At 42.8% G+C, this 26407-nt stretch overlaps 1 protein-coding gene and 1 non-coding gene across 4 annotated transcripts; both read right to left on the bottom strand.

Moving 5' to 3' along the window:
* Nucleotides 1–25954, bottom strand: ZCCHC8 (zinc finger CCHC-type containing 8). Of its 3 annotated transcripts, XM_040443962.1 has the most exons (14): nucleotides 25637–25954; nucleotides 24122–24164; nucleotides 20181–20255; nucleotides 18229–18334; nucleotides 16257–16334; nucleotides 12887–12990; nucleotides 12704–12769; nucleotides 12061–12121; nucleotides 11444–11586; nucleotides 10991–11133; nucleotides 7712–7833; nucleotides 5272–5358; nucleotides 4892–5009; nucleotides 1–1820 (listed from the first exon to the last, which is right to left on the bottom strand). In XM_040443962.1, the coding sequence occupies exons 1-14, from the start codon at nucleotides 25833–25835 to the stop codon at nucleotides 1042–1044; spliced, it is 2124 nt and encodes a 707-aa protein (XP_040299896.1). In that variant the 5' UTR covers nucleotides 25836–25954; the 3' UTR covers nucleotides 1–1041. The 3 variants fall into 3 exon arrangements, with proteins under 3 accessions (XP_040299896.1, XP_040299897.1, XP_040299898.1); XM_040443963.1 differs by lacking the exons at nucleotides 12061–12121; nucleotides 12704–12769; nucleotides 12887–12990 and having other exon boundaries at nucleotides 25637–25953; XM_040443964.1 differs by lacking the exons at nucleotides 12704–12769; nucleotides 12887–12990; nucleotides 18229–18334; ... (1 more) ...; nucleotides 24122–24164; nucleotides 25637–25954.
* LOC121010501 (small nucleolar RNA SNORA9) lies at nucleotides 19367–19501 on the bottom strand. The gene has a single exon (XR_005781210.1). It is a non-coding gene; the product is annotated as a small nucleolar RNA SNORA9 (small nucleolar RNA).
* Nucleotides 25955–26407: the final 453 nt, after the last annotated feature.

Raw genomic sequence — 26407 nt, forward strand, 5'->3', positions numbered from 1 at the left:
TTCAAGATCAGCTGTATGTTTATTTTCAGGGATGCGACTGTAACAATGTGATGGCATTCCATTTAAATACAAAAAAAACATAATTCATCTCCATGTTATATATCTGACAATTAAAAGCAATTTGTTTATGTCTATTTTTTATTTTTAAACATTAATTATCTTAAGGTTCAAATTTAGAAAGTTATTTTTGTACAAAGGCTAGCTGCCCTCATTTTTTTTTTTTTTTCAAAATAAGTACTTTAAAAGATTTTGCTGTCTCTATAGTTAAGGCTGAAATAACACTGAAAACACTCAAACTTGCATTTTCCTAGATTTTCTTGGCTACCACTAATTTTTGCAACCACATAATTCACTTCCAAACTTACAACGTTGGGTACACTAACTGTGAATCACTTTTTTTGTATTCAAAGTCTTAGATTATGTATATGAAAGCTAATTTATTAAACCTTTGTACACAAAGATGAACGCACCTGTATAGCAAACTTATATGAAGAATGAAGTTACAAAAAAAGTAAAAGTGTTATTAAAATTGATGTGTGTAAATCACTTACAAAAATACCCCAAATGGGATAAAGCTGCTCATCCCTGATTTTTCTCATTTGGTTGTCAGAGTTGAAATATGCATTTAAAATGGTTAGAATTTTTTTCTTTTTAAAAAGTGATATATTAAACTTATATACAGGATAATTAGCAAAATGTAGAAAGGGAAATCAACGTACAAAAGACAGATAAAAACCATCACTCCTGACAGACACTCACGACCCAAAAGTAGTATAAACCTTAACGAACTATCTCTAAACCGGCTCGGACTTACATCCCGTCCCCGCAAGTTTTTAGCATTAAGAATAAAATATAGTTAACCAGCAAGCCCGGTCTTTCTGTTCTTTAAAATAGGCCTGACTTAAGGCCACAATTAAGCCTTGGATAGATTTTTAAACATGGGAGGGACAAATAGGAAAACAATCTCATCTCCATTTGGTACTAATGAACAGAACACAAAGTTATAGATAATTAAATAGCTCGTGGCGCTATGTCAAGGAGTTATTCAGAAGCCTTTTTGTTTTTCTGCTGGTTTCGGGGCGAGTTCTTTAACAAGTTTCTTATCCTGAGGTACATTCCAGTGGATTCTGCCATGTTCTCAAATTCAAATGGCGTTATTCCAGTTGCAAACTTGCTCATGTCAGGTACAGGACTATGAACTTTAGTGGCTGCTGAAGGACTGGAGTCCACAGGAAGGAGCTTCTGACTGCCTCCATTACTAATGTCACAGTTCGACACAACGTTGCCATTATCAAGAAGGGCATCATCTTTAGAGTCCGTCGGAGTAGACTCTTCCTTCTGGCAAAGCAATGTCGGCTCAGAGTCTGGGCTCAGAGAATGTTCAACTTCCGACTTTTTTGTACAAGTGTCTGGTACCTCGGGCTCATCAGGCATCTGCTTTTCAGAGGGTTTTCCCTCTGGGACAGGGAGGTCTAGCTCATTTGGACAAGGCGAAGAGGCAACCGAATTCCCAGTTAAAGGTGTGTCCACGGGAATATCGGAATCACTGTTCACACTCTCGGCCTGCTCGAGGGCCGCCCATATCCGCCTCTGCTGCTCTTCAAGTTCTTCCAGAGTCAGTGAGTCCTCATCCGTGGCTGCCGACGCTGTCCTGGTCTGGGGTGAGTCGCTGGGAGTCAGCGGCGGGGTGCCCTTGGGGAGCGGAGGGGTGAAGATGGGCGGCGGAGTCCCCTGGGGCAGAGGAGGGGGAGTGCCAGGGGGCAGCGGTGGCTGAAACTGGAAAGCTTCCCCGCTGGGAGAGCCGTGAGGGACCTCCGCATCTGAAAGAAAAAAGTTGTGATACTTCCAGCTGTCACAGCAGTTGGTGTCTGAACTCAGGTGTGCCCGGAGAGTCAATGGCCAGAGATCACCGGCTGGAGAGGGGACGCCCTGGAGGCTCCATAACCACCAGCACCTGGAAAGAACGCGCGCAGGGAGCGCCACAGGCTCTTCCGGCACCAGGAGCTTGAAGGAAACGGGAAATCCACCCGTTGGCCCCATGCAGCGTTTCAGAGTAAGGGAACAGAGAGTGGGCATGGAGGCCGGCCGGAGGCGCGAGTGGTCCCCAGGCTGTCTGCGGGAGCTGCAGAACGGGGTTCCTGGGAAAGTGTGGTGGGACAACGGCTGGAAACGCTGCTGGCGGGGCTGCTGAAGGAGACAAAACTGAGGAGACGGGGTGGGGTACACTCTGGCTTATTCCCCAGTTCTGCACCTCTGGTCCTGCCTGCCTGCCTCAACTGCGGGTTCGTGTAGCTCACGGGTCAATGGTCATCACCACCTATATGTCCCAGACGTAACAGATCCGACCTTTTCCTCGAATCCGGACTCCGCTCCTTAATGCTGTTCCCACTATGGTGCCACCAGTGGTATCTGGCTGAACTCTCCCACATGGAACCTGCTAATCGCCAGAGAGGCCCTCGTCTCCCTGTGCACCCCGCCCCCAGTCCTCGGCTCCCTGGGGCCTACTCTCTCTGGCAGACCGTCGCAGCCAAGACATTATTTCAGGAAGCCTGGCATCGTCTGTGCTTTGGACTCCTCTTCCTTATATCCATTCTCCAAACTACTATCTTTGTGAAGCATGAGTCTGGGCCCATTAACCTTTCCACCTCATTAGAAACCTTCAGTGCTTTCCATCAAGACAAAGGCTGATCTGATCTCCTCTGTGCCTCACAAGGCCCTCTATGACCACGAATTTGCCTCCTTGCACCACGTTATTTCTTCTGCCAGGCTGAAACCCCAGGTGTCACTCTGCTTTTGGACCAGTGTGCTGTGATGTCTCACGCGTCTGCATCTGCATTTCCCACGGACTCAAATGTCCTAACCCTGCTCATCTCCATGGTAAATCCCTGAATTTATCCCTCCGGACGCAGCTCAAAGTCCTTCTTGATCGGGGTCTACGACCTCATCCAGCACAGCTGCTTGGTTTGTCCCCTCTGACACTAAAATACGTGTAACCAGCTCTGGGGCTCTGTATGGATCACCACAGGTCACCACATTTATATCAAAATGGGGTTTATACCTCTGCACGCCCTAGGTGGCGCAGTTTCCCCGCAGAGTGGAAACTAAGGGTGGCAGTTGTGTCCCGTGAATCTTCCTATCCTCAGGGTCTAGTAGAGGTATCCAAAACAGCACAGGTTTTAAAAATTAGGCAAATTCAAAAAATATACTTTAAAAAAGGGTGGGGGGAGCCTGGGTGGCTCAATCAGTTAAGCATCCGACTCTTAGATTTCAGCTCAGGTCATGATCGCGTGATTCGTATTTGAGCACTGCTTCGGGCAAAATAAAAAAGTGAGAATGGACACTGATGTCAGGCTGTAGGTACTAAAAGCCTGGCGTGTGAACTCTGGCATCAAGAACTCCTATGGCTGAGGGGTGCCTGGGTGGCTCAGTCGGTTAAGCGGCCAACTTCGGCTCAGGTCATGATCTCGTGGTCCGTGAGTTCAAGCCCCGCGTCAGGCTCTGTGCTGACAGCTCAGAGCCTGGAGTCTGTTTCGGTTCTGTGTCTCCCTCTCTCTGACCCTCCCTGTTCATGCTCTGTCTCTCCCTGTCTCAAAAATAAATAAAACGTTAAAAAAAAAATTAAAAAAAAAAAGAACTCCTATGGCTGAGACTAAGCAAAGTAAAAAATTGGGGAAAATGGTTTGGGGGGCTTTGGTTTTGGATTTTAAGGGGATTTAATCTGTGACCTTTAAATTTTCTCTGGGAATTTGAAAATAAGACAGGTGAATCCCTCACAATCAAATCAGGGCAATTTACATTAATAGATAGCATCTTATTATTGAGGTATCTACATTCATTTTATCTTCTTTTTCTTTTTTTTAAAGTTTATTTATTTATTCTGAGAGAGGGAGAGAGCGAGCGAGCATGTGTGCAGGAGGGGCAGAGAAAGAGAGAGAGAGAAAATTCAGCGCAGAGCCCAATGCGGGTCTCCTGCACATGAACTGTGAGGTCATGCCCTGAGCCAAAACCAGGAGTCGGACACTTAACAGACTGAGCCACCCAGGTGCCCCAACATTCATTGTATCTTAATGTTGCCATTTAATCTCACTTCAAAACATGTGCCAGCTATAAGGACCAAAGTGGCTGGGCATATTTTAGGATGGGAGGTAGAGCAAGGAATGAGTTTTCAGTCTGGGACTCAGAGCAGCTTTGGAATTTATCAAGTTAACATAAAGTTCTGATTCATTCCAGAGCTTTCTGGGGGCAACATCTAAACTACACCCCAGCAGTCCCAAGGGGAAGCCCAAAGGAAGCGTGGACAGTTCTGGGGGGGGGGGGGGACTCGGAAAGGTGCGTGCATGACTGTCCTGACCCACTGCTGGCTGACATGCTGAGAAGGGCTGTCACAGTCCTGCATGGCCACCACTTCCATGGTTAAGCCCAGAGGATTAAGAGAATAAAAAGCCAGAGGAGTATCAGAGGCCAAGTCCTTTGTTCCACTGTGCATTTCCAGGAGGGCAGATTTTCCTCATGGTCCTTCTTCCCTGGGAAAGCCTGGCTCAGCTCTGCCCTTCCTCCTCTTGGGATAGAGCTGTCGAAGCGGGACACTCTCCACTGCCTGTCCCAGGGCCCTGCCCCCATCTGAGGGCCTGGTCCGGATCAGGACCACTGGGACTGGGCGGCAAGGATCGCCTGACTCAGGAACTCAGTTAACCGGCCGGCATGGCCCTCACACCAAGCTGTCTCCCACCTTACCTTTTATCAGTACAAGGGGGTGTCACTCTCATCTCCAAGGACAGAATCAAAGCATTTCATTAGTGCTCAAACCGGCCCAGCCTTCCTCCTGGAACTCAGGAGCGTGCACAATCCCTCTACCTTCTCAGTGAGATTGAGACCACAGGAGGAGCCCCACCTGAGTCGAGCTCCATGTCCGCGGGGGAGGCTGCTGAGCTGCTCTCCTTCCTCTGCTTCTTTGGACTGCTTGGGCTGGACTGGGATGAAGACCTCTTGCTGCCAGACCTCATGCTCGGCTGATGGAGGGGCCAAGCCAAGCACAAGTTAATGGGGCAGAAGAAGGAGACTCCAGTCCTTCCCTTCCACCCCGCAGAAAACCAATGTGGAGCAAAGCGTAGGTAAATGGTGAATGTAGCCGCCTTTTTCCTTTGGATGCATCAGAAGGCACAGAGTGCTTTCGAAGCAAAGCCAAAGAGCAAGAAGACGCTGATGAGTTACAAAAGTCCACCAACAAAAGGCAATCAATTTTTATCAACCTCACCCTGAGAAGCTATTTACCGCTTGGAAGTTAGAAGTCAGGTAATTGGCAAACACGTCCTTCTGCTGACACGCCTGCATCGGTATGGACCCAAACATCCTCCATTCCTAATGGTGAGAAGACAAGGAAAAAAAACAAGCCTGTATTTGGAAAACATCATACTTTGACATTCTGTAAAATGGAGGTCTCAAATTACATTTCGTTTTCTGGGGAATTAACGAAAAGGATGGTGCATTGAAGGAAAAACAAAACAAAACAAAAAACCCAGCCACCCAACCCTGCCAGCAACATGATCGGAAGTGAACACTAAAAGCTTACTTGACAAAATCACTTGGCCCCAAAAGGTTCCACCTACTACGAGCAGAAGCTGTACTCAGTGACGAGCGGACTCTCTTCCGGCCTCCCTCTCCCCGTCCTTGCACGCACTGGCCCGGCTTACAGGGTCCCTCAAGGCTCACCTCTCCTACCACTTTCCAGCTTCTGTTCTTTCCCTTTCCAAACCCGGCACTCATCTTTAAGGTTCAACATCCCTTCCTTCTCTCTCATCTCTATGAGCACGTGCAATAAGGGTTCTCAAGAAGAATCATTTGGGGCTCCTGTCAAACCTCCAGATTCCAGGGTCAAGTCAGTTAAGTCTAAGGGTGGGACTCAAGAATGTGCATTTCTGGGGTGCCTGGGTGGCTCAGTTGGTTGAACGATCGGCTCTTGATTTCAGCTCAGTCATGATCCCAGGGTTGTAGGATCGAGCCCCATGTTGGGCTCTGCACTGGGTGTGGAGCCTGCTTAAGATTCCCTCGCCCTCTCTCTATCCCTTTTCCTAGTCATACCCACTCTCTCTAAAATTTAAAAAAAAAAAAAAGAAAAAAAAAAGGGCAAGCCTGGGTGGCTCAGTCAGTTGAGCGTCCAACTTTGGCTGAGGTCATCTCATAGTTCACGGGTTCAAGTCCACGTCAGATTCCCTCTCTCTCTCTGCCCCTCTTCCCCCCTCAAAAATAAACAAACTTAAAAAGGGATGCCTTGGTAGCTCAGTTGGCTAAATGTCTGACTCTTGATCTTGGTTCAGGTCATGATCTTGCAGCTTGTGAGTTTGAGCCCCATGTCAGGCTCAGTGATGCTGGTACAGTGCTGCTTGGGATTTTCTCTCTCTCTTGCTCTCTCTCTCAAAATAAACTTTAAAAATATAATAATAATAACAATAATAGAAAAATTAAAAAAAAAAAAGGCATACTTCTACCGAGCACTCCCCAGAGGACTCTGAGGTCAGCTGGTACTAGGACCATTTCCAGAGGCACTGATGGTTTGTGCCATGCAGGTTAGCTCTTAATTAATTACACACTTGTCTTCATATCTGTTCACTAGACTCTAAGGTCGGACCTTTGGTTTCTTTGCTTCCCAGTTCTTACGAACACCTAAAAATGCATTTTTTTATGCAACCACCACATCACGTGCCTAGGTGGCTCAGTCCGTTTATGCATCTGACTTTGGCTCAGGTCATGACCTCATGGTTCATGAGTTCGAGCCCTGTGTCAGGCTCTTCGCTGACAGTGCAAAGCCTGCTTGGGATTCTTGCTCTCCTTCCTCTGTCCCTCCCAGGCTTGGGCACGCACACAGGCGCGCTCTCGCTCTCTCACGATATAAATAAATAAACTTAAAATACAACCACACCATCACCACAACAGGTCATTGTTGAGTCTTGAAATAGAAGATGAAAGTTGGAAAAGATTAAATAAATGCAGAAACCATTCTCATATAGAATGAGAAATTTTACTTTGGAATGAAAAAAGCGGAAAAGGAATTATTGGATAGGAAAAGGAGTTATATTAACTTAGATTTATTAAAGGCATAAATTTACTTTCCAAGTAATTCCAAAGAACTTACCCATGTTTTTACCATGTTTTTACCAAGTAATTCCAAAGAACTTACCCATGTTTTTAAAGCATAATTTTAGAATAGTTTTAGATTTACAGAGTTTAATCATTTTAACTCCTTTTCATAGGGCATAAATCAGAAAAAAAATTTTTTGAATGAACACAAGGTATCACTTAAGATTCTAGACAACATATAGGAAGTTACAAAGCTGAACAAGTAACACATTTACTTCTTCATGTCACAGTAACTGCTACATAAGCTAACGATTTTTTTTTTTTTAATTTTTTTTTTTCAACGTTTATTTATTTTTGGGACAGAGAGAGACAGAGCATGAACGGGGGAGGGGCAGAGAGAGAGGGAGACACAGAATCCGAAACAGGCTCCACGCTCCGAGCCATCAGCCCAGAGCCTGACGCGGGGCTCGAACTCACGGACCGCGAGATCGTGACCTGGCTGAAGTCGGACGCTTAACCGACTGTGCCACCCAGGCGCCCCGATTCTTTTTTTTTTTTTTTTTTTATAAGCTAACAATTCTTAACAATCCTTACAATAATGTTATGTCCCATAAGAATAAAAACACGGTATACTTACATCTGGAATTCCTCTGGGAGTAGATATATTAAAACCTGGATAGTTTACCAATTTCGAGAGATCATAAGTGACACTTTTATTCTGTTGTGCTTCTCCAGCTTCTGTTTCCCCATCAGCACCATCTGTCAGAGACCATCAGAAGGTTAACATTGCTAGATGACAATATAAATCCCTCCCCGGACCAAAAGTATACTAGGAAAGTACTTATATTCAAGGCAACAGAATTATTCTGAGAATGGCTTTAATCACAATGTTCTGGATCATTAGATTAGAAACTTTTAAACAATGTGGACAGAATACTTTGATAGTAAATGAATATTGAAAATCTTGGAAACCTGGGTTCTTCCACGGGTTTCTTAGAAGTCTAGTTTGAGCTGACCCAATGACCTGCCTGATGCTCTATTCCGATGTCTTCATTTAACAAACATTTATCTAAGTCTTATCATGTACCAGATTATGTTTTAAATGGACTGTAAGTATTAACTCTGGTAATCTTCACCACAACCTTAAGAGGTATGTACTACTTTACAAAACCACTTTACAGATGAGAGAAGGATACTTGGGAAACACTTTATTATCTTGAAAACTACTAAGTAAATCATACGTTTATTTTGCCAGTCCTATGGTGTCTATATACGTAAGGTAATTAAATGGTTTATGAGAAGTTTCTCTTTATAGAAGTATTCTAGCTAATAAGCTAAGAAGTATTAAAAGAATGAGTATATAACCATTTTGCAACCCATCATTAGCAAGTATAGACAGGCAACGACCACTAGTGACTGATTCCATCACAATAAAGACAGGGACAGAGGAACGTGCTAAAATAACACACCATGGAGATGCATCAGCAAAATCTCGGAAACCCGAAAGGACAAAATGTGGCTTTGTTAAAAACAAGGAAGGGTATCTATAGATTAAAAGAGGCTTAGGATGGCTCAGCCAATTGAAATACATCCAAAAGACTTCAACCATCCACAACATTTATCCAAAGAATCTCTAATCAAACAAACTAAAAAAGAGAGAGAGCTTGAGAAAACAACAGGAATTCAAGCACCTACAGAAAACTTGAATGCCTGCATGACTTGGGGATATATTAAAAGGGCTGTCCTAAATACCTCTTTGGCACTAACTGAAAAGGAGCAGCTTGGTGAATTTTTAAAAATATTTTTAGGGGCGCCTGGGTGGCTCAGTCGGTTGAGCACCCGATTTCGGCTCAGGTCAATCTCGCCATTTGTGAGTTTGAGCCCCGCATCAGGCTCTATGCTGACAGCTCAGAGCCTGGACCTACTTTGGATTCTGTGTCTCCCTTTCTCTTTGCCCCTCCCCTGCTCGTGCTCTGACTCTCTCTCTCTCAAAAATAAATAAACATTAAAAAAAAAAGTTAAAAAAATGTTAAAAAAATAAACTAAAAAATAAAAATATTTTTAAATATCTAGGTAATATAGAGAAACATTTTCATTTTTAAAAGATTTAGGGGATTAGAGATAAACTATAATCTCAAGGCCAATCCTCTTTCTTTCCCCGGGGGGAACCACTGTTGAGTCTGCTGTATGGGTGAAGACTTTTTTAAAAAGTATTTATTTAACATCTACCACATTGCAGGTACCGTGCTATATGCCAGGGTATATACTGGTGAATAAAATATGAATGGTTTTAGCAATTACAAACCTGACTGTCTAGCTAGGAAAATAGAAGTAGAGAAATAGAAGAGAGAAATAAATATATAGGGCATGAAAGAAACAGACAGGGTCCAGTGATAAAAGACTGGCAGGCCAATGAGAGATATACTTAAATAAGGTGGTCAGGAAAGGCTTCAATGAGTCTGAATCTAAAATCTAACTGGAGGGTGTCTCAGTCAGTTAAATGTCCAACTTCAGCTCAGGTCATGATCTCCCAGTTTGTGAGTTCAAGCCTCACATCAGGTTCTCTGCTGTCAGCCAGGAGCCTGCTATGGATCCTCTGTCCCCCCTCTCTCTGCTACCTGCTAATGCTCTAATGCTCTCTCTCTCTCTCTCTCTCTCAAAATAAACGTTTTAAAAAATACTTTTGGGGGCGCCTGGGTGGCGCAGTCAGTTAAGCGTCTGACTTCAACCAGGTCACGATCTCGCGGTCCGTGAGTTCGAGCCCCGCGTCAGGCTCTGGGCTGATGGCTCAGAGCCTGGAGCCTGTTTCCGATTCTGTGTCTCCCTCTCTCTCTGCCCCTCCCCCGTTCATGCTCTGTCTCTCTCTGTCCCAAAAATAAATAAACGTTGAAAAAAAAAATTTTTTTTTTTTTTAATTAAAAAAAAAAAAAATACTTTTGGGGTGCCTGGATGACTCGGTTAAGCGTCTGACTTCGGCTCAGGTCATGATCTCACGGTTCGTGGGTTTGAGCCCTGCATCAAGGTCTGTGCTGACAGCTCAGAGCCTGGAGCCCGCTTCGGATTCCGTGTTTCCCTCTCTCTCTGCCCCTCCCCACTCACACTCTGACTCCCTCTTTCTCTCTCTCTCTCAAAAATAAAGAAACATTAAAAAAAAACCAAAATACTTATAAATCAGTCCTCAGAAAAAACATAGAGCACTGTTTCATCCACGTGGGATTCTCTGAGTGACACGATAGGTATGTTGGGCAGAAACTCAGCATTGCACAGAGAGTTTGCCATGTCAGCTCACAGATGCACTCTCCTCCTTAATTACCACAGGGATCCCACAGCCCAGATCTACGACGGTTTAGTCAGCCATTCTTCTTTAGAGCCTTAATGTTGCTTTCAATTTCTCACTATCATATTCAATGCTACAAAAACACATACACATATTTCCCTTGTGCACATGTGTGATTATTCCTCTATAGCAGATACCTAAGGGAGGGGTTCTAGATTACGAGAGGATTTATGTATCCTGTATTTTAGGTCTCCTGGCATTCACTGATGAATAGATTTCTGTTACCACTTCTGAGCAAGGCAAGAGCTTATGAGGACCAGCTGGAGAGCTGATTCTTTGGCCTGCATAGTCAAATATCTGGAGCAGGTCCAGATAACCAACCATCTGGTAATTCTTGAGGTTTTAGTTCCTTCCTTGTAAAACAAAAGGAAACACCATTGTGATAGTTTTTAGTTGCCTCAGCACACACTGATCAAGCCAGCCATTCCTATCAGATATTACTGTAGCTCTCTCGTTACACACATGTGCACGTGTGCACACGCGTGCGCGTGCACACACACACACACACTCTCTTTCTCTCTCTCTCTCTCTCTCTCACAATAACATTTGGGCCGACTTATCTAACTTCACATACTATACCTTTCCCATCATAGAGCGCAAGCCCGGAGCCCTCCAGCTCGGCCTCCTTGAGCCACCCCGGCGGGTACCCCAGCTGGCGCATTCGATATATAAAAGGCGGAAGGCTCTTGTCTGTCACGCCCAATGCATCCTGAAGTTCCTCGCTATGTAAAAACAAAAGAGGAATAAAAAAATACCGTATTCTTGTTTGGATTAAAACACATACCGTCCCCGATGTGTTAAAACAACTCCGTGTCATAGGTTCCACACAGTGACCCGGTGCTTAACAGATACACGGTTGAGATTGCAGTGAAAGTTTCTGAACGAACAGATGCACATTATCTAGGCGCTGCTAGAGCAGACCTACGCACCGACCACCGCCCTCCGGATCACACCATCACCCTTTGGATACACAGAACATTCCAAACACTGATGAAGTCGAAATGACATTCTCCACTAAAACGACAGAGGTACCTAATGACTCCCGGCTTGAATCTTCCAAATCTCTCCTCCACCTCCTCCGCGTGGTATCGCTGCTGAAAATTCTGACTGTTTGTCTCACTGCAGGCGTCCAGATACGCTTTTCTTTTTTCACTTATCCGAGCAGCATTCCGAGGCTGGAGCATAACGCAGTTGAGAAAAATGGTAACGGGCAGTTTAGAAGTACTTCAGAAATTAAATAAAACTAAACACTGTTTCAGGTCAAGCAAACAAACTATTCCAGTTTTAATGTGTAACAAGTATAAAAGACAGTGTAACTATTAGAAAAATACAGCAAGGAAGAGAAGCAGTCATTTTAATTTGTTATCACCTCACAATTATCTTAACCTAAAATCAAGTTTTTAGAATCAACTCTAAAAATTAACTCTCATATTTCATTCATCTCAAATACAGAATACTGTAACAAGTTATTAGTTTTAAAAATCCAATGTCTTAAAATTTAAGTACAAACTTGAAAAGCTTTCAAATTCAAGGACCGAAAGAAAGTTATCGCAGCTAGCTTCTTCATCTCACACAATGCCAGAAATGTGCTGAAAACATTAGAAAGCTCTAATTCAAAGATTTTTTTTTTTTATAGGAGAAAAATTTACCATTGGGCAATCTTTCATTTGATGTTCTTCAGAACCACAATTGAAACAGTGAGGCTTTGGCCTATTTGGTCAAAAAACAAAGATTTGCATAATGTAAATTAGACATAAAAGCAAATCAATACAATTATGACAGCAAAGTGTATCAGAGAGAAAGAAAGCACGCAGATCACAGATTACAAACATCTGCAATAGTGAGGACGCTTTCACCTCCTGTACTCAGTGGTTTAAACAAACAGGACTTTTATCTGAGTCTTTTAACCAAGAACCCTTATGTTCCCAACTAATCTGTCACCTCTGGGTTTTGTCAGTGGTTAATAACAGAAGAACCGAGGCAAACAGATTGTATTTCCTTTAGGTGACTCAGGAAGGGGCAGATGGTTATAAGACAGCAACCAAACTGACAGCAACAATGACACTTTCCACCCACCCAAGCATATCAGGCGTGAACCAATGAATTCCAATAAACACATGACTAATTTAAACATTTAATATGTCTACATATTAAAATTCTAGCTCAATCTATAACTTCTTTATAGTAAGCCAGCAATAAAGAATATTAATTTTTCAAGCTAAAAGAGTTTATGGTTTTGGTTAAAAAAGTTTTAAAAAGAAGAAGGAAACAAAAACAACTCCCCACACAAACCTTTTTGCCTTTACTTGTATTTCTTGCCCTTCTAGAGAAACAATGTGGCTGAAGACTTGCTGGTACCTTTAGTGAATTTTATTAAGGAACAGTTATCATAGTCTGCAAAATTTGGTCAATTTTTTTAAAAGGTGAACTTAATGGCAAGATGCATAAAAGATCTTCATTCACTATGTAGGATACTTAGGTATTTCCCATCCTTCGGTAAGCTGAGGGTTTTCATTTAGAAGCGGTTGCCCCAATTTATCAAGGCAAAAATTAGTAAAATACAGGACACTTCCTACAACCTGCAGAAAACAAGTCAAAAAATATTGCTATTTAAGCAGGAAAAAAAGACATTAAATAATGTAAGACTATGATTAATTGTTTTAACGCTTTAATTTTGGAGGAAATGATTAGAAGTCATACTCAACTCCCTAAAGGAGCCAGATTTGGAGGTGCAGGTAAAAAGCTCCATCTTTAAATGCCCCTGTGTCGCCGAGGTCACAGTTTCCCTCTCCAGGAGATGGTGACCATCAGCTGCACTCTCCTCAGACTTCAATCACCCGTCTCCTCGCTTCCCTTGGTAGCAAGACAATGCAGAAAAGTATTTACTTTTTCCTTCCCCTCCCGCTCACTCTTTTCCTTCCTCTCCAATTCGGGGGGCGGGGAGGAATTCATACAGAAAACTCGAGAAAATGCTACAGTAAACACCCAGGTATGTACTTACTCTCTTAGATCCAACAATTGTGGATACCTTACGTGCACACACACGTACACACACACACAGGTACACGCGCACACTTACTTTTTACTGAGCCACCGGGAGAAAGCAAGCCACCACCATCATCTTCGTCTAAGCCATTATTGTCTCTTGCCTGAGATTAATATGGTAACTTCCTAACGGGCTTCCAGCTTCTACACATAACCAGCGACAGACTACTTTCGTGACACTTCATCCCTAAACACTTCAGGATGGGTCTTCTGAGCACAAGAACATTCTCCTACAAGCCACAATACCACTGTCACACCTAAGAAAGTTAATAAACTCTTAATATCATCTATATCCATTCTGTACTCCGTTTTCCCAACTGGTCCCAAAATGCCTTTTCTAGGCTTTATTTTTTTTCCAAGCAAGAACTTAAGGTTCACATGTTGCATTTAGATGGTGTTGATTTAATCTCTCTTCCTCCAAACCAGCCCCCCACTTTTTTCCTCAGATGGCCCTGCCATTCTCTCTTGAACATCTCCAGAAAGGCTTCTGCCTCCTTCATGGTGCTAAGCTCCCCCATGGGCCCCATGCAGCCAAATTCAGTGGACGGCTCAGTCTTCACCTTAACCTGTCAGCAACGACGGACACAGGTCAGTCACTTCTTCCGGCTTCCGGGACACCATTCTCTCAGTGTTCTTCCGACCTTGCTGACCAATCCTTCTCATCTCTCCATCTTCTGTGAGACTCAGTCCAGTCCCCCTCTCTACCTGCACTCTTGAGGTGATTCGTCCAGGCCCATGGTATGAAGTACGAGTACATGGGACACCCCAAATATCCGGTTCTGCCTCAACTCCAATCTTGTAGATTCAAGTGCCAACTGACAGGTTTCCAGGACATGCAGACTCACCTATTTAAAACTGAACCAGATTCCCATTCCACTCCAAAGCTGCGCCTCCCACCAGTTTTTCCCATCACAGGAAAGGGAAGGACCTCATTCTAGCTGCTCAGACCAAAAACCTGCATCATTTTGACGACTCCCTCGCTTTTGTGTTCTATGCATCCAATTCGTCAACACATTTGGTCAGTTCTACCTTCAAGGTAGATCCAGCTTCTAAGTCCAGCCCTGGTCTTCTAGACTGACCTGCCATCTTCTCTCACCTGAGATCAACAGAGTCACTTAGCCAGTTTCCAGCTTCCACATGTAACCAGCTACACACTGTTCTCCACAGAGAAGCCAGCTCTTTCAAAAATTCAAGTCGTATCATGTCACATTTCTACCTAAAATCCTCCAGGGACTTCTCATCTCAGAGTAACACCCAAAGCCCTTACTATGGCTTATGAGGCAATATAAAGATTTCGATCTGCTCCAGAATCAGAAGGCCTGGATTCACGCCCTGGCTTTGTCACTTACTAGCCAAGGGACTCAGGGCAAGTTACTTAGCTCTCCACGTCTGTTTCCTCATCTGTAAAAAGAGAATACTAGTAGTACCTTCACGAGCATATCTGTAATGAGCTTCGAACAGTACCTGGTAAACAGTGAGCAACATGTCAGTGTGCCCTTCTGACCCAGGGCTTTCCACTCACTGTTCCTACTGCCTGGAGTCTGGAATACTCTTCACTGCATGATGGCTCACTCCCTCAATTTATTCTGTTATCAGCTCAGAGAGGCTGTCGCTATCTACTCACCATACAAACCAAACGCCCCACAGTTACCCTCTAAGTCCTTAGCCTCACCTATTTTCTTGCCCCACTAGAATGTAATTCAATGAGAGCAGAGACTTTGCCCTTTTTTTTCGTTGCTGTCTCTGGAACCCACCAGGGTCCCTGACAAGGGAACATTCTATATTTATTAGTATTTATTAAAGAAGTAAATTCATAATACACAATAGTCCCACTTTCCAGGCAGGTACCACTCTCTAGCCCAGAACCCTAGAGTTAGAAGGGACAGGAAGAGTTACATAGTTCAAATTCTTTCTTTAAAGCGCCTTGATAGCATCTCAGTCTTTGACTTCTTCGGGTAATGTGGAATCTGCTTTTCTTAAACGAGTCCGACCACTTCGTATTCACATCTCTGACAGAAGTTTGCACTGAAGGCTGAGTTGCACTGTGCCTGCTTGTGGTCCACGCAGTCGCTGGTCCCGGTCCTCCCACCCGGCACCACACAGAGTGATCTAACATGACGCCTCGATCACATCTGCAGAGACACGCTATCCCCTGTCAATCTCTGCAGTAAGGCTGTGGGCCCTTCACAGTCCCAGCGGCCCCATGTCCTTAAGATTGTGGTAGGTCAATGGGGCACGTCACTCCCTACACATGAAAACTAGTCTGCCTCGAACAGAATCCAGGATTTCATCATCATCTTAAAAAAACCGAAGTTGCAAAATCACACCGCTACATTGCACTGACACAGTGGAATTCCGCACAGGTACCAAAAGGCCTAAGGGCAGGCTTATCCCTGTTATGCCTCTTCGATTTTTCACCGCCATTTGAGTTTGTCAACATTTTTAATCTCCTATCTGCCATCTGTTACATTGCTTACTTATCCTTCCCCATCTGTACGTGCAACAAGCACGCACTCCAGATCATCATCCGCGTTCATGAAACGCACGTGCAAAAAAAGTTCGTCAGGACAAAAAGAAAGTCCTCCAACGTCTGTCTATCGTGTATCCAGTAATTATTAGAAAGTGAACCAGATTATCTAGAGGCTGAAGCCTAAACTGTTGCTTGTAACAAATTTCATGAAAGGGTGGTGATCATCTGATGACACATGGCTATGCCACCTTATCATTTCAATGCCACCCAAATGACACAGGATAGAAAACATGTTTTTGCAGGATTCAAAACTAAAATGTCCAAACTTACACTAAAAGCTTCCTTGCTGTTTTTAATGGCACACGATTCTTCCACTTTATGGTCCTCTTCTAGCATAACACTAGATGGCTAACACAAAGAAAAACGGTTATAGAAGGTAACCAATTTTTAACTAGTTCAAATTTCAAATATTAGAAATTTAAACACACCCCTTTATTTTCTAATACATACCACTAAGGTATATAAAGTTCTGAATTCAACATTGTCACAATTACGGTAAGTTTGAAAGCTAGGGAGGTTTGTGAAATAAATTTCACAAGAGGGAGAATTTAAAAATTACAAAAGATACAAAAGACAGCGCCTTCTGAAGCATTAGTGTAGACTATGACTTTTGTGTTACTGAATATTAATTCATGTATTAAATTGAATGAATTAAATATTTAAACTCTCAACGCTGTGGAATACTACGTGGCAATGAGAAAAAATGAAATATGGCCTTTTGTAGCAATGTGGATGGAACTGGAGAGTGTGATGCTAAGTGAAATAAGCCATACAGAGAAAGACAGATACCATATGGTTTCACTCTTATGTGGATCCTGAGAAACTTAACAGGAACCCATGGGGGAGGGGAAGGAAAAAAAAAAAAAAAAAAAGAGGTTAGAGTGGGAGAGAGCCAAAGCATAAGAGACTGTTAAAAACTGAGAACAAACTGAGGGTTGATGGGGGGTGGGAGGGAGGAGAGGGTGGGTGATGGGTATTGAGGGCACCTTTTGGGATGAGCACTGGGTGTTGTATGGAAACCAATTTGACAATAAATTTCATATATAAAAAAATAAATAAATAAATAAACTCTCAACGCTGAAAATGACAAAGTAGACGATCTTAAAACCAGATAACCAGAAAGACTAAAACATTTATGATTTTACATTAGTGGTCAATACTGATAGAACTCTCATAGACCTCCCTCCACTACAAAATTCTGAAGTGCTCCTTGAATCGAAACTCCTTGTATGGTTTTTATTGTTAAATGTATTTTGTTTCTTAAATCTTTAAAAATTGTATAAGAGATGTAAAAACTCAAGGTGATAAAAATTTAATTACTCAGAGGGGCGCCTGGGTGGCGCAGTCGGTTAAGCGTCCGACTTCAGCCAGGTCACGATCTCGCGGTCTGTGAGTTCGAGCCCCGCGTCAGGCTCTGGGCTGATGGCTCGGAGCCTGGAGCCTGTTTCCGATTCTGTGTCTCCCTCTCTCTCTGCCCCTCCCCCGTTCATGCTCTGTCTCTCTCTGTCCCCAAAATAAATAAACGTTGAAAAAAAAAATAAAAAAAAAAAAATTTAATTACTCAGAATTCTCTGTTCTCCCAATTCTCAGGATACACAGCTAACAACCCTTATTTGACAGAGTCTACTTACCATAACTTTTAATTAAAAAAAAAAAAAGCCCAGAAATCATAATTCTGATTTTTTAAAATATAAATTCACACTCTGATATTCACGTAGTGAAATTTCTCAGATTTCTTTGGGCATGCTATTGATTTTTTCCAATAAGCAGAGGGGAAAATAGAATAGCAGGTAAACCTGTTGGTTTTAGAGAAAAATAATTCATCTTTTATAAACTCCAGAAATACAGATTTTTTTTTTCTGCCTTAAAATTAATTTTCTGCCTCAAACCACATGTCCAAGTGAGGAAATGGGGGGGAGGGGGTAAAAGACTAATTTTGAGTGTAGCCAGGTCTAGGACTCCCCCGAGAAAAGGAGCCACAATACAAAGGAATCGCCTGTGGCTGTACTGGTCAGACCAATGAAGGAAGCCCAGTTGAAGGATGGGAGGTGAACAGTTTTAACAATCCTGTTTTTTCTTTTTTTAGTTGTACTTGACATACAATGTTATATTAGTTTCAGGTGTAGGACACAGTGGTTGCACTTAGTCATTTTCATGAGGATACAAGAGGATCCCTGTGGCCTAATAGACGGCAGTGAAAAGCATAACCTGTTAATCTTAAAGTCTCTTAAGTTTGAAATACCTGGGGCAAAAGATTAAAGGAAGTCTTTTCCACATCATTTTTCTGCTGTTCCTCAAATCTTTTTACTAAACTTGACACAAATTCCTCTATTTCTTGATGGTATTGCCTGCATGAGAGGACACAACAGTCAGAATGCAGAGTAAAACACTGAATAGACTGAAATCTTATGCATTATTAGAAGATGTCAGGAGTAAATGCCGTTAACGTGATTTTCACAGGTTTATCAAAATCACTGATTCTGTAGCAGTCACGAACCTATTCCTCAGAAAAAGAAATATACATTGTTGCCAAGTTAACATAATGATTATGGGAACCTAAGGTAGTGTTAGGCATGTAACAGTGGCAAATATTGGTGCTGAGAATAAATGGATTTTATTTATAAATGTTACATATTTAAAATTTGAATACATAATCTATATAAAGCATGGTTCAAAATCCAAAAGAAGTAAAGGGGTTACATAATGAAAAGCTTCCTTCCTGGTCTGTGCCCCAGCCACCTTCTCTGCAATGAAAAGACAGCCAGTACATTCTTCCTATCTTCCTCCCAGAGACTCCCTATCCACACAGAAGGAAATACTATATAAATGTTAAACTGGGAAAAAAACAAAAAGAACCAAAACACCAAAATGCAATGGAAACACAAAATGAAGCAGAGAAACTACTGAGGTCTACTTTCTCCAGCTTCCCAGGTCAAGAACCGCTTTCATCAACTATTTGTTAACGCTCGGTTCAGGAGGGGCCCGCGGAACCCAGCTTGGCCGCAGTGGGGCAGCCATCTTGCTCTTCACCAGACTTGATCTTTCAGGTCTCTTTAGCTCTGACACTCCAAGATCTCTGCAGGCAAAATGGCAGATACATGGTGCAGAAATGAGATTGCCATGAGCTAGAGTGGACGCGGATTCAAATCCAATGATGATGACAGTGCTCACGCCCAGCTGTGCCCAGCACCTTGCTACTGCCACCCTCACCATCCAGCGTCCCCACCCCTGAGAGCAGCAGGTTCCACCTAGGCAGAGATAGGTAGGTGATGGGCCTGCCACACAGCTAACACTCTAACTAACATATGCTGTTACCTTCCTTACCTTGCCTAGTATGCAAGATAACGATTATGCTTCAGTGACTCAGGAGAGGGGCAAGCAGCTGTCTGAAATGTCTATGACCACGCTCTGTGGAAGGGACAGGGCAAAGTCTCAAAACATTTCAGAACGTTCTAGCAAGCACTGCAGGAATACACTGAGTCACCCTAGACCCAAGCATGCTGGAAGGTTTGCCAAGGTCTAATTCTCTTTCACACATTCACACAAACACAAAATTATGTGGGTAAGCTTTGAAGACAACCAACAGGGTAAACCCAGTTATCTGATTCTGGGGGAGAAACGACTAACATTACTTATTGCTGTGGTACCAGTTGTTATTTTTATTAGAGGCTATTGGGCTCTTATAGGTACTCACTTAACTACCTAAGAAGTGGTTACTATTAGCATCTGTTTTCCAGTGAGGAAACTGATATGCAGACAGGTTGTGACCTGCCCAAGTTCACATATGTACAAAGTTAGGGCCCAGATTCAAATTCATGTTTATAGACTCTCATGTCCTTGCTCTTAGAGTGCCTGGGTGGTTCAGTTGGTTGAGGTCATGGTCTCCTGGTTCATGAGGTCGAACCTCACATGGGGTGAGCTCGAGCCCTGCTTCAGGCTCCACGCTGATGGTGAAGAACCTGAGTGGGATTCTTTCTCTCTGCCCCTCATTCATTTGTGCCCTCTCTCTCTCTCTCTCTCTCTCTCTCTCTCTCAAAAAAACAAAATCAGAAAACAAAAAAGCCCCACGATTCCCTAAATTTTAAGTAAAAGAATAAAAATGGAATAAGTGCAAATAAATACAGCATAGTAACGGAAGATGTTGTTTCATTAACACATTAACTTATTATATGTAGAAAGGGGAAAATTACTTACTTTGAAATAACATTGTTCATAAAGAGAATCTGTAATAAAGGTCCATCTAACTTAGTATCGTCCACCAATATTCCACTAAAACAGAAATTAAAACAATCTTAGAAGGTATTAGAGTAAAACGCGTACATGTATATATGAACACATAACTTTTGTAATTCTTAAGTACCAAAGATTATAGAATATTTTACAAATAAGATCAAGAACCACCAAGAACTCTTGTTTTCTCAAGAAAAATCCAAGTGTTCATCAAACTTTACCTAGTTTAATGGTTTTACACAGAGATATCCCTTACATATTTTTAAAAATATTTCACAAAAATGGAGTGCATGGGTGGCTCCGTCAGTTGAGCATCCGACTCTTGATTTCAGCTCAGGTCATGATCCCAGGATAGTGGGATTGAGCCCCACATGGGGCTCTGTGCCGAGCGTGGAGCCTGCTTGAGATTTTCTCTTTGCCCCTCCCTTGCTCCTGCTCTCTCTCTCTCTCCAAAAAAAAAATAAATCTTTAAAAAAAGTTTTTTAAATATTTCACAAAAAATTTAAAACTACGCTTAATCTTCCAGTTTTCAACCAAAACATTTCTTTATCTAATGGATCATTTCTTTACAAGCCGGGGGAAGGGAGGGTCGGAATAAACCAGCAGGTTACAAGAATATATTTCTAAAAAATCAGAGTGAATTTAGCTTAGTAATATACAAGGAAACACTTCAGCCTCTTCAAGGGCAGAGCACATTCCATTATTCCAAATCCCAGATTCTAAAGCAGAAATGTAAAAAGTATATTGTTCTTGTTCCTGGATTTGATTTTCAATTACTGCAAAAAAAAAAAAAAAAAAAAAATCTATCGGGGGAGTGGCGCAGAGAGAGGGAGAGAGAGGGAGGGAGGGAGGGAGGGAGGGAGGGAGGATGTGGCTCTGGCTGTAAAATCTGCACAATGCACAATATCCAATGTCCTGGTGGTAATCTGCACCAGCTGACTCTCAGATTCCTCCTCTGCCCACCTGCCTCCTATTCCTTTACCTGCGCAGCATGTGAAATAAATCAGTCTATATTTGGAATTGCTCAGATCAAGAAACAAAAGTAAAATATGAAGAAGTTCAGAAGTTTGCTTGAATTTGCACGAATTTCTCTTTTTAAGAATACATGATGGTTTTTAAAAACCACACACAATTGCATAACTCCTTGACTGGAGTCCAAGCACAATCAGCTATAAAGACATTCAGTTGGGGAAATATGAATATGGACTGAGCTGGGAATGTTATTAAGAAAATCATACCAGTTGCTGTGATAGTTGTGTTGTGATTATGCATGAAAAAGTCTTGTTTCTAAAAAGTTACATGTTGAAATATTTAGAGAACAATGTATATATGTGATGAGAAGGAAATATGGCAAAATATTAACTGTTAAATCTAAGTGATGAAAACGTGAGTGTTAATTGCACTGTTCCTTTTCCATACATTTGAAATTTTTCATAATATAAAGCAAAAAATATTTACCGGACAAAAAGGAAACTTCTGATCATGACAGTTCCAAAAATAAGGATTAAACCAAGAGACTTGGGGTACAAAATTTATCTAAATAATTTTATTTCTTTTTGTTTCTAAGTCTTCTGTAGCATGCTTTATCAGTATGACATCACGAGACCACAAATTCTAAAAGAAAAATTTTAATTTATTCCTTTTTTAGGATACTAATGCTTGCCTCGTGTATTGGCAAAGCCTATGATGCTATAATCATTTAAACTCAGGTGATTATAACCCTTTTGTAAATAAATATTTGTTTAAATTATCAACTCTAAAGTGTGCTTACCTACCTTTGAATATTAAAAACAAATGGCACACCTGGGTGGTTCAGTTGGTTGTGTCCGACTTCAGCTCAGGTCATGATCTCACAGTTCCTGAGTTCAAGCCCCACACTGGGGCTGGGTTTTCTGCAGCCAGCAGAGAGCCAGCCCGCTTCAGATCCTCTGTCCCTTTCTCTCTCTGCCCCTCCCTCGCTCACTCACACCCTCTCTCAAAAATGAATAAACATTAGGGGCGCCTGGGTGGTTTAGTCTATTAAATGCCCAACTTCAGCTCAGGTCATGATCTCCTGGTCCGTGAGTTCGAGCCCCACATGGGGCTCTGTGCTGACAGCTCAAAGCCTGGAGCCTGCTTCAGATTCTGTGTCTCCCTCATTCTCTGCCCCTCCCCTGCTCACACTCTGTCTCTCACAAACAAAAATGAATATTTAAAAAAAATTTTTTTAAATAAACATTAAAAAATATTTAAAAAATTATGATTTTCAGGCACCTGGGTGGCTCAAACATCTGACTCTTGATGCCAACTGTCATGATCTCACAGTTTGTGAGTTCGAGCCCTTCATCGGGCTCTGCGCTGACAGCACGGAGCCTGCTTGGAATTCTCTCCTCTCTCTGTCCCTACCCCACATGTGCTCTCTCTCAAAAAAAACTTAAAATTTTTTTTTAAATTATGATTTTCGAGGAATCCCAGTGATATTCAACACATTTAATATCAAAACAACAGCGAGTTTAGATCTACAAAGTGTGCTCACATAGAGGAAGGAAGGTAGGGCATGGGGAGCTTTCCAAAATACGTCTGAATTCTGAAATTTTATTTTTTTATTAAAAAAAAATTTTTTTTAACATTTATTTATTTTTGAGACAGAGAGAGACAGAGCATGAACAGGGGAGGGGCAGAGAGAGGGAGACACAGAATTGGAAGCAGGCTCCAGGCTCTGAGCCATCGGCCCAGAGCCCGACGCGGGGCTCGAACTCACGGACCGCGAGATGGTGACCTGGCTGAAGTCGGATGCTCAACCGACTGAGCCACCCAGGCACCCCTGAATTCTGAAATTTTAAACCTTTTAGTCACCAATGTAGCCGGTTACTTCAGCTGGTACCAGAAACAAAAAAGTGCATGTACCATTGCATCAAGGCACCCCAAATTGTGAAGCTTGACAACACGATTCCCCATGATAAATATGTACTTAGACAAATATTTTAGATTTACTGACCTGTTAAATTTTTTTAAGAGACACCAGCATTTAATCTTCTATCTGTTAAAGTCAGAGGTCTGAATGCAAACCTACTCACTGTACTTTCTTCAACAGCACATTTATTTCTCTTTCTAAAATGAAATCGTGCATCATTCCTATTTATGAACATACTTTAACTGCATAAGTAAATCTTCAGCTGGAGCAATACTGTAATCTTAACTGACGTCCCAGAAACGTTTGTGGAGTAAGAACGGCTAGCTCGGCAAACCGGCTTGTTCGAAACATTAAGTCAAAATTTTTTGGATGTGCTTCACAAATATTTTTACCCATTAAATCAGCCTAAAAGTTATTCAGGTGAGCGCCTGGGTGGCTCAGTCGTTAAGCATCTGACTTTGGCTCAGGGCACGATCTCACAGTTCATGAGTTTGAGTTCCATACTGGGTGAGCTCGAGGCCCGCTTCGGTTGAACGTGAGCACCCGCTTGGGGTGAGCTCGAGCCCCACTGCGGGTAAAACATGAGTCCCACTTCTCTCTCTCTGCCCCTCGATCACTTGCGCCTACTGTCTTTCTCTCTCTCTCTCTCTCCAAAAAAAAAAAAAAAAGAAAGAAAGAAAGAAAGAAAGAAAGATCCAAATCTTAAAAAAAAAAAAGTTATTCAGGTACATAACATGACTCAGTATTTGTATATGTTGTGAAATGACCACCGCAATAAATCCAGTTAACATCCCCCCAAAATAACAAATTAGTTAAAAATTCAATGCAGTTGTGAGATTTCAAATTTTATCCCCAGAAATGAAAAATAAAGCATCAGTACTGATTTCTTCGGTGTATACTGAAAAATAATACAAAAATCCTAAATACTCCTTTTACAAAAAAATTATAGCTAAATATTAACAACAGGATAAAAAATAAAAGACAACAATAGTGTAATTGCAATATCTCATACCTCGGTCGAGTCAGAATGTTCAATTTTCTTTTAAGTTCTTGATGTTATTACTCGTTAAGGAATACAAGCCCTCATCAAACAACATCATAAATAACATAAAATTTAACTACTCCCTCTCACTTTTGGCGTCAGAATGTTAATATCAAAAGACCTGCAAATATCTCGAGAATGACACACTTAACCCAGCTCCTGTTCAGTTGCAGGGATAGGCATTTAAACCTAAACATTAAGATAGTTTTTTCATCTCTTCCAACATGGATATTTAAGACAAGGTCATATAGTTCAAAAGCGACTGACAGACCTAACAGACCGAACCAAAAATGTTATCCAAACAACCGTACCCCATCAGAAGTTAAACAGCAATTCACTTAAGAAAGAGCAGCATGATAAGCGACAAAGTAAGTACAGTAAAACAAACTGTTAAGGAAGGAAAACTCTAGGATGGAAACTATGGATGTTCACAGTACAGTCCTTTCAACTTCTCTGTATTTCGAAGTTTTACATATAAAAACGTAGAGGGGAAAAGCATCACGAAACAAAAAAATCAGACTTCAAAACCCTTCAAAAGAAGGGGGCGCCTGGGTGGCTCAGTTGTTTAAGTGACCGACTTAGCTCAGGTCACGATCTCACAGTTCGTGAGTTCCAGCCCCGCAGGGGGCTCTGTGCTGACAGCTCAGAGCCTGGAGCCTGTTTTGGATTTTGTGTCTCCCTCCCTCTCTGCCCCTCACACGCTCACACTCTGTCAAAAATAAACAAACATTTAAAAAAAAAAAACTTCAAAAATGATTTACCAACCGCTTTCAGGGTTTCATTTGAACTGAAATCATCGGCATATAATTAAAAAAAAAAACAAAACCCACCTGTAAGAATATAAATAAACATACTGGCAAATCTTGCCAGAAAAGCTGTAATCATGTAACGAAGCCAAACGGAAACTTGGCGCGTTTTTCCCAAACCTTTGCGACGGCACCTTCACCACGGAAAAGTCGAAGAACTTTAAAATGAATCCCCAATCTTAATCAGGCAATTAACCATGTCTCCGTGCATGCGTCAAATCCTTGAACCCCCAACTCTACATCCTAGGGCCACTAGCTTCTGCCCCGCCCTAAAAAACAGACCTACGCTAAGGGGCTGAGTATCCGGTTACCTCCTAATACACAACTACAGCATGACTGCATGAACTTAAGCTTGGCCGCAAAAAATAAAATCGGATAACGACTTTAGAGAAGAGGAGAGAAGCGGTAACCAGTCTGTAATGTAGCAGTCTGAAAAAAGCCCTAAAAACCAGCTCCAGCTTGGGGGACGGGAAGAGCGAGTGTAGTCCAGGACGCCGAACCCAGAAGAGGAGAGGCTGGCGCCGAGGCCCCCGGTGCTGCTTACGCAAGCGAACCCTCGACTCTCAGCCCTCAGGGGGATTATTCCGAATTCTGGCCCCCCTGGAATTTCCGCCCGCGCCTTCCAGGGCTCGCCGCCCACCGCACGCCGGTGACCGGGCCCAGCGAGCGGGAAGGATATTCTCGGCGCGGAGCTGCTCGATGGTTTCCTCGCACTGCCGAAGCCGCTCCCGCAGCTCCGCGTCGCCGACCCCATTCTCGTCCTCCTCGTCGCCGTCGTCATCCTTGAAGCGGGTGTGAACGGGCTTCGGAATGGATTCCTCTGGGTGGTCAAACGCCTCGAACAGCTCTAGGTCGCCAAAATCCACCTCCGCCGCCATCTTGGGCTGTGGGAAAGATTCGAGAAGAGGCGGAGCCGGCCGCCGGGCCGGGGGCGAAGGTTGTAGGGCGGCACCGCTCGCTAGGGCTCCGGGCCGCGCTTAGCCACCCGGTAGGGTTTTCTCCAAACACAGGCCGCGAAGCTGCACAAAGGGCGGACCAGTCCCGAGAGACTACAACTCCCAGAGTACAGTGGCGTCTCTCAGAGTCACTTCCGAGGTTGCTCGGGAGCGTGGCATGCTGGGACATGTGGTTTCTAAGCGACTGTTAACTCATTGTTTGCATTGCATACTGGGATTGGTCCTTTTTAAGCGTGCCGAAAGCCTGGCTAGATCAGAATGTGTTAAAACAATGTATGTTGTCCGTGTGATGCATCTGAGGCTGAAAAATCAGAGCGCGACGCATGTCTTAGTACGGGTTCTGGTGTGCGTACTAAATTGCAACAAAAGAAGAAGGGACTCTCTAGTTGTGCCACAGATTACCTTTGTGATCTTGGACAAACTGCTTCAGTTTATTGGGCTTGTTGCACTTTTTCATGAAAAACGAGCTAATCATTAGACTGATTTAGATTACT

Source organism: Herpailurus yagouaroundi, unplaced genomic scaffold (genome assembly GCF_014898765.1).
Source record: "Herpailurus yagouaroundi ecotype Mexico unplaced genomic scaffold, PumYag 191, whole genome shotgun sequence".
NCBI classification, from domain to species: Eukaryota; Metazoa; Chordata; class Mammalia; order Carnivora; family Felidae; genus Herpailurus; species Herpailurus yagouaroundi.

What these genes read in the sequence shown, in the direction of transcription:
- ZCCHC8 (XM_040443962.1), bottom strand. Translation starts at nt 25,835, where the DNA reads ATGGCGGCGGAGGTGGATTTTGGCGACCTAGAGCTGTTCGAGGCGTTT. An exon ending in CGAGCAGCTCCGCGCCGAGA is followed by an intron (nt 24,165 to 25,636) that starts ATATCCTTCCCG and finishes ACGAGTAATAAC; the next exon opens with ATCAAGAACTTAAAAGAAAA. An exon ending in ACAGCAAGGAAGCTTTTAGT is followed by an intron (nt 12,991 to 16,256) that starts GTAAGTTTGGAC and finishes TGTTTTCTGCAG; the next exon opens with GTTGTAGGAAGTGTCCTGTA.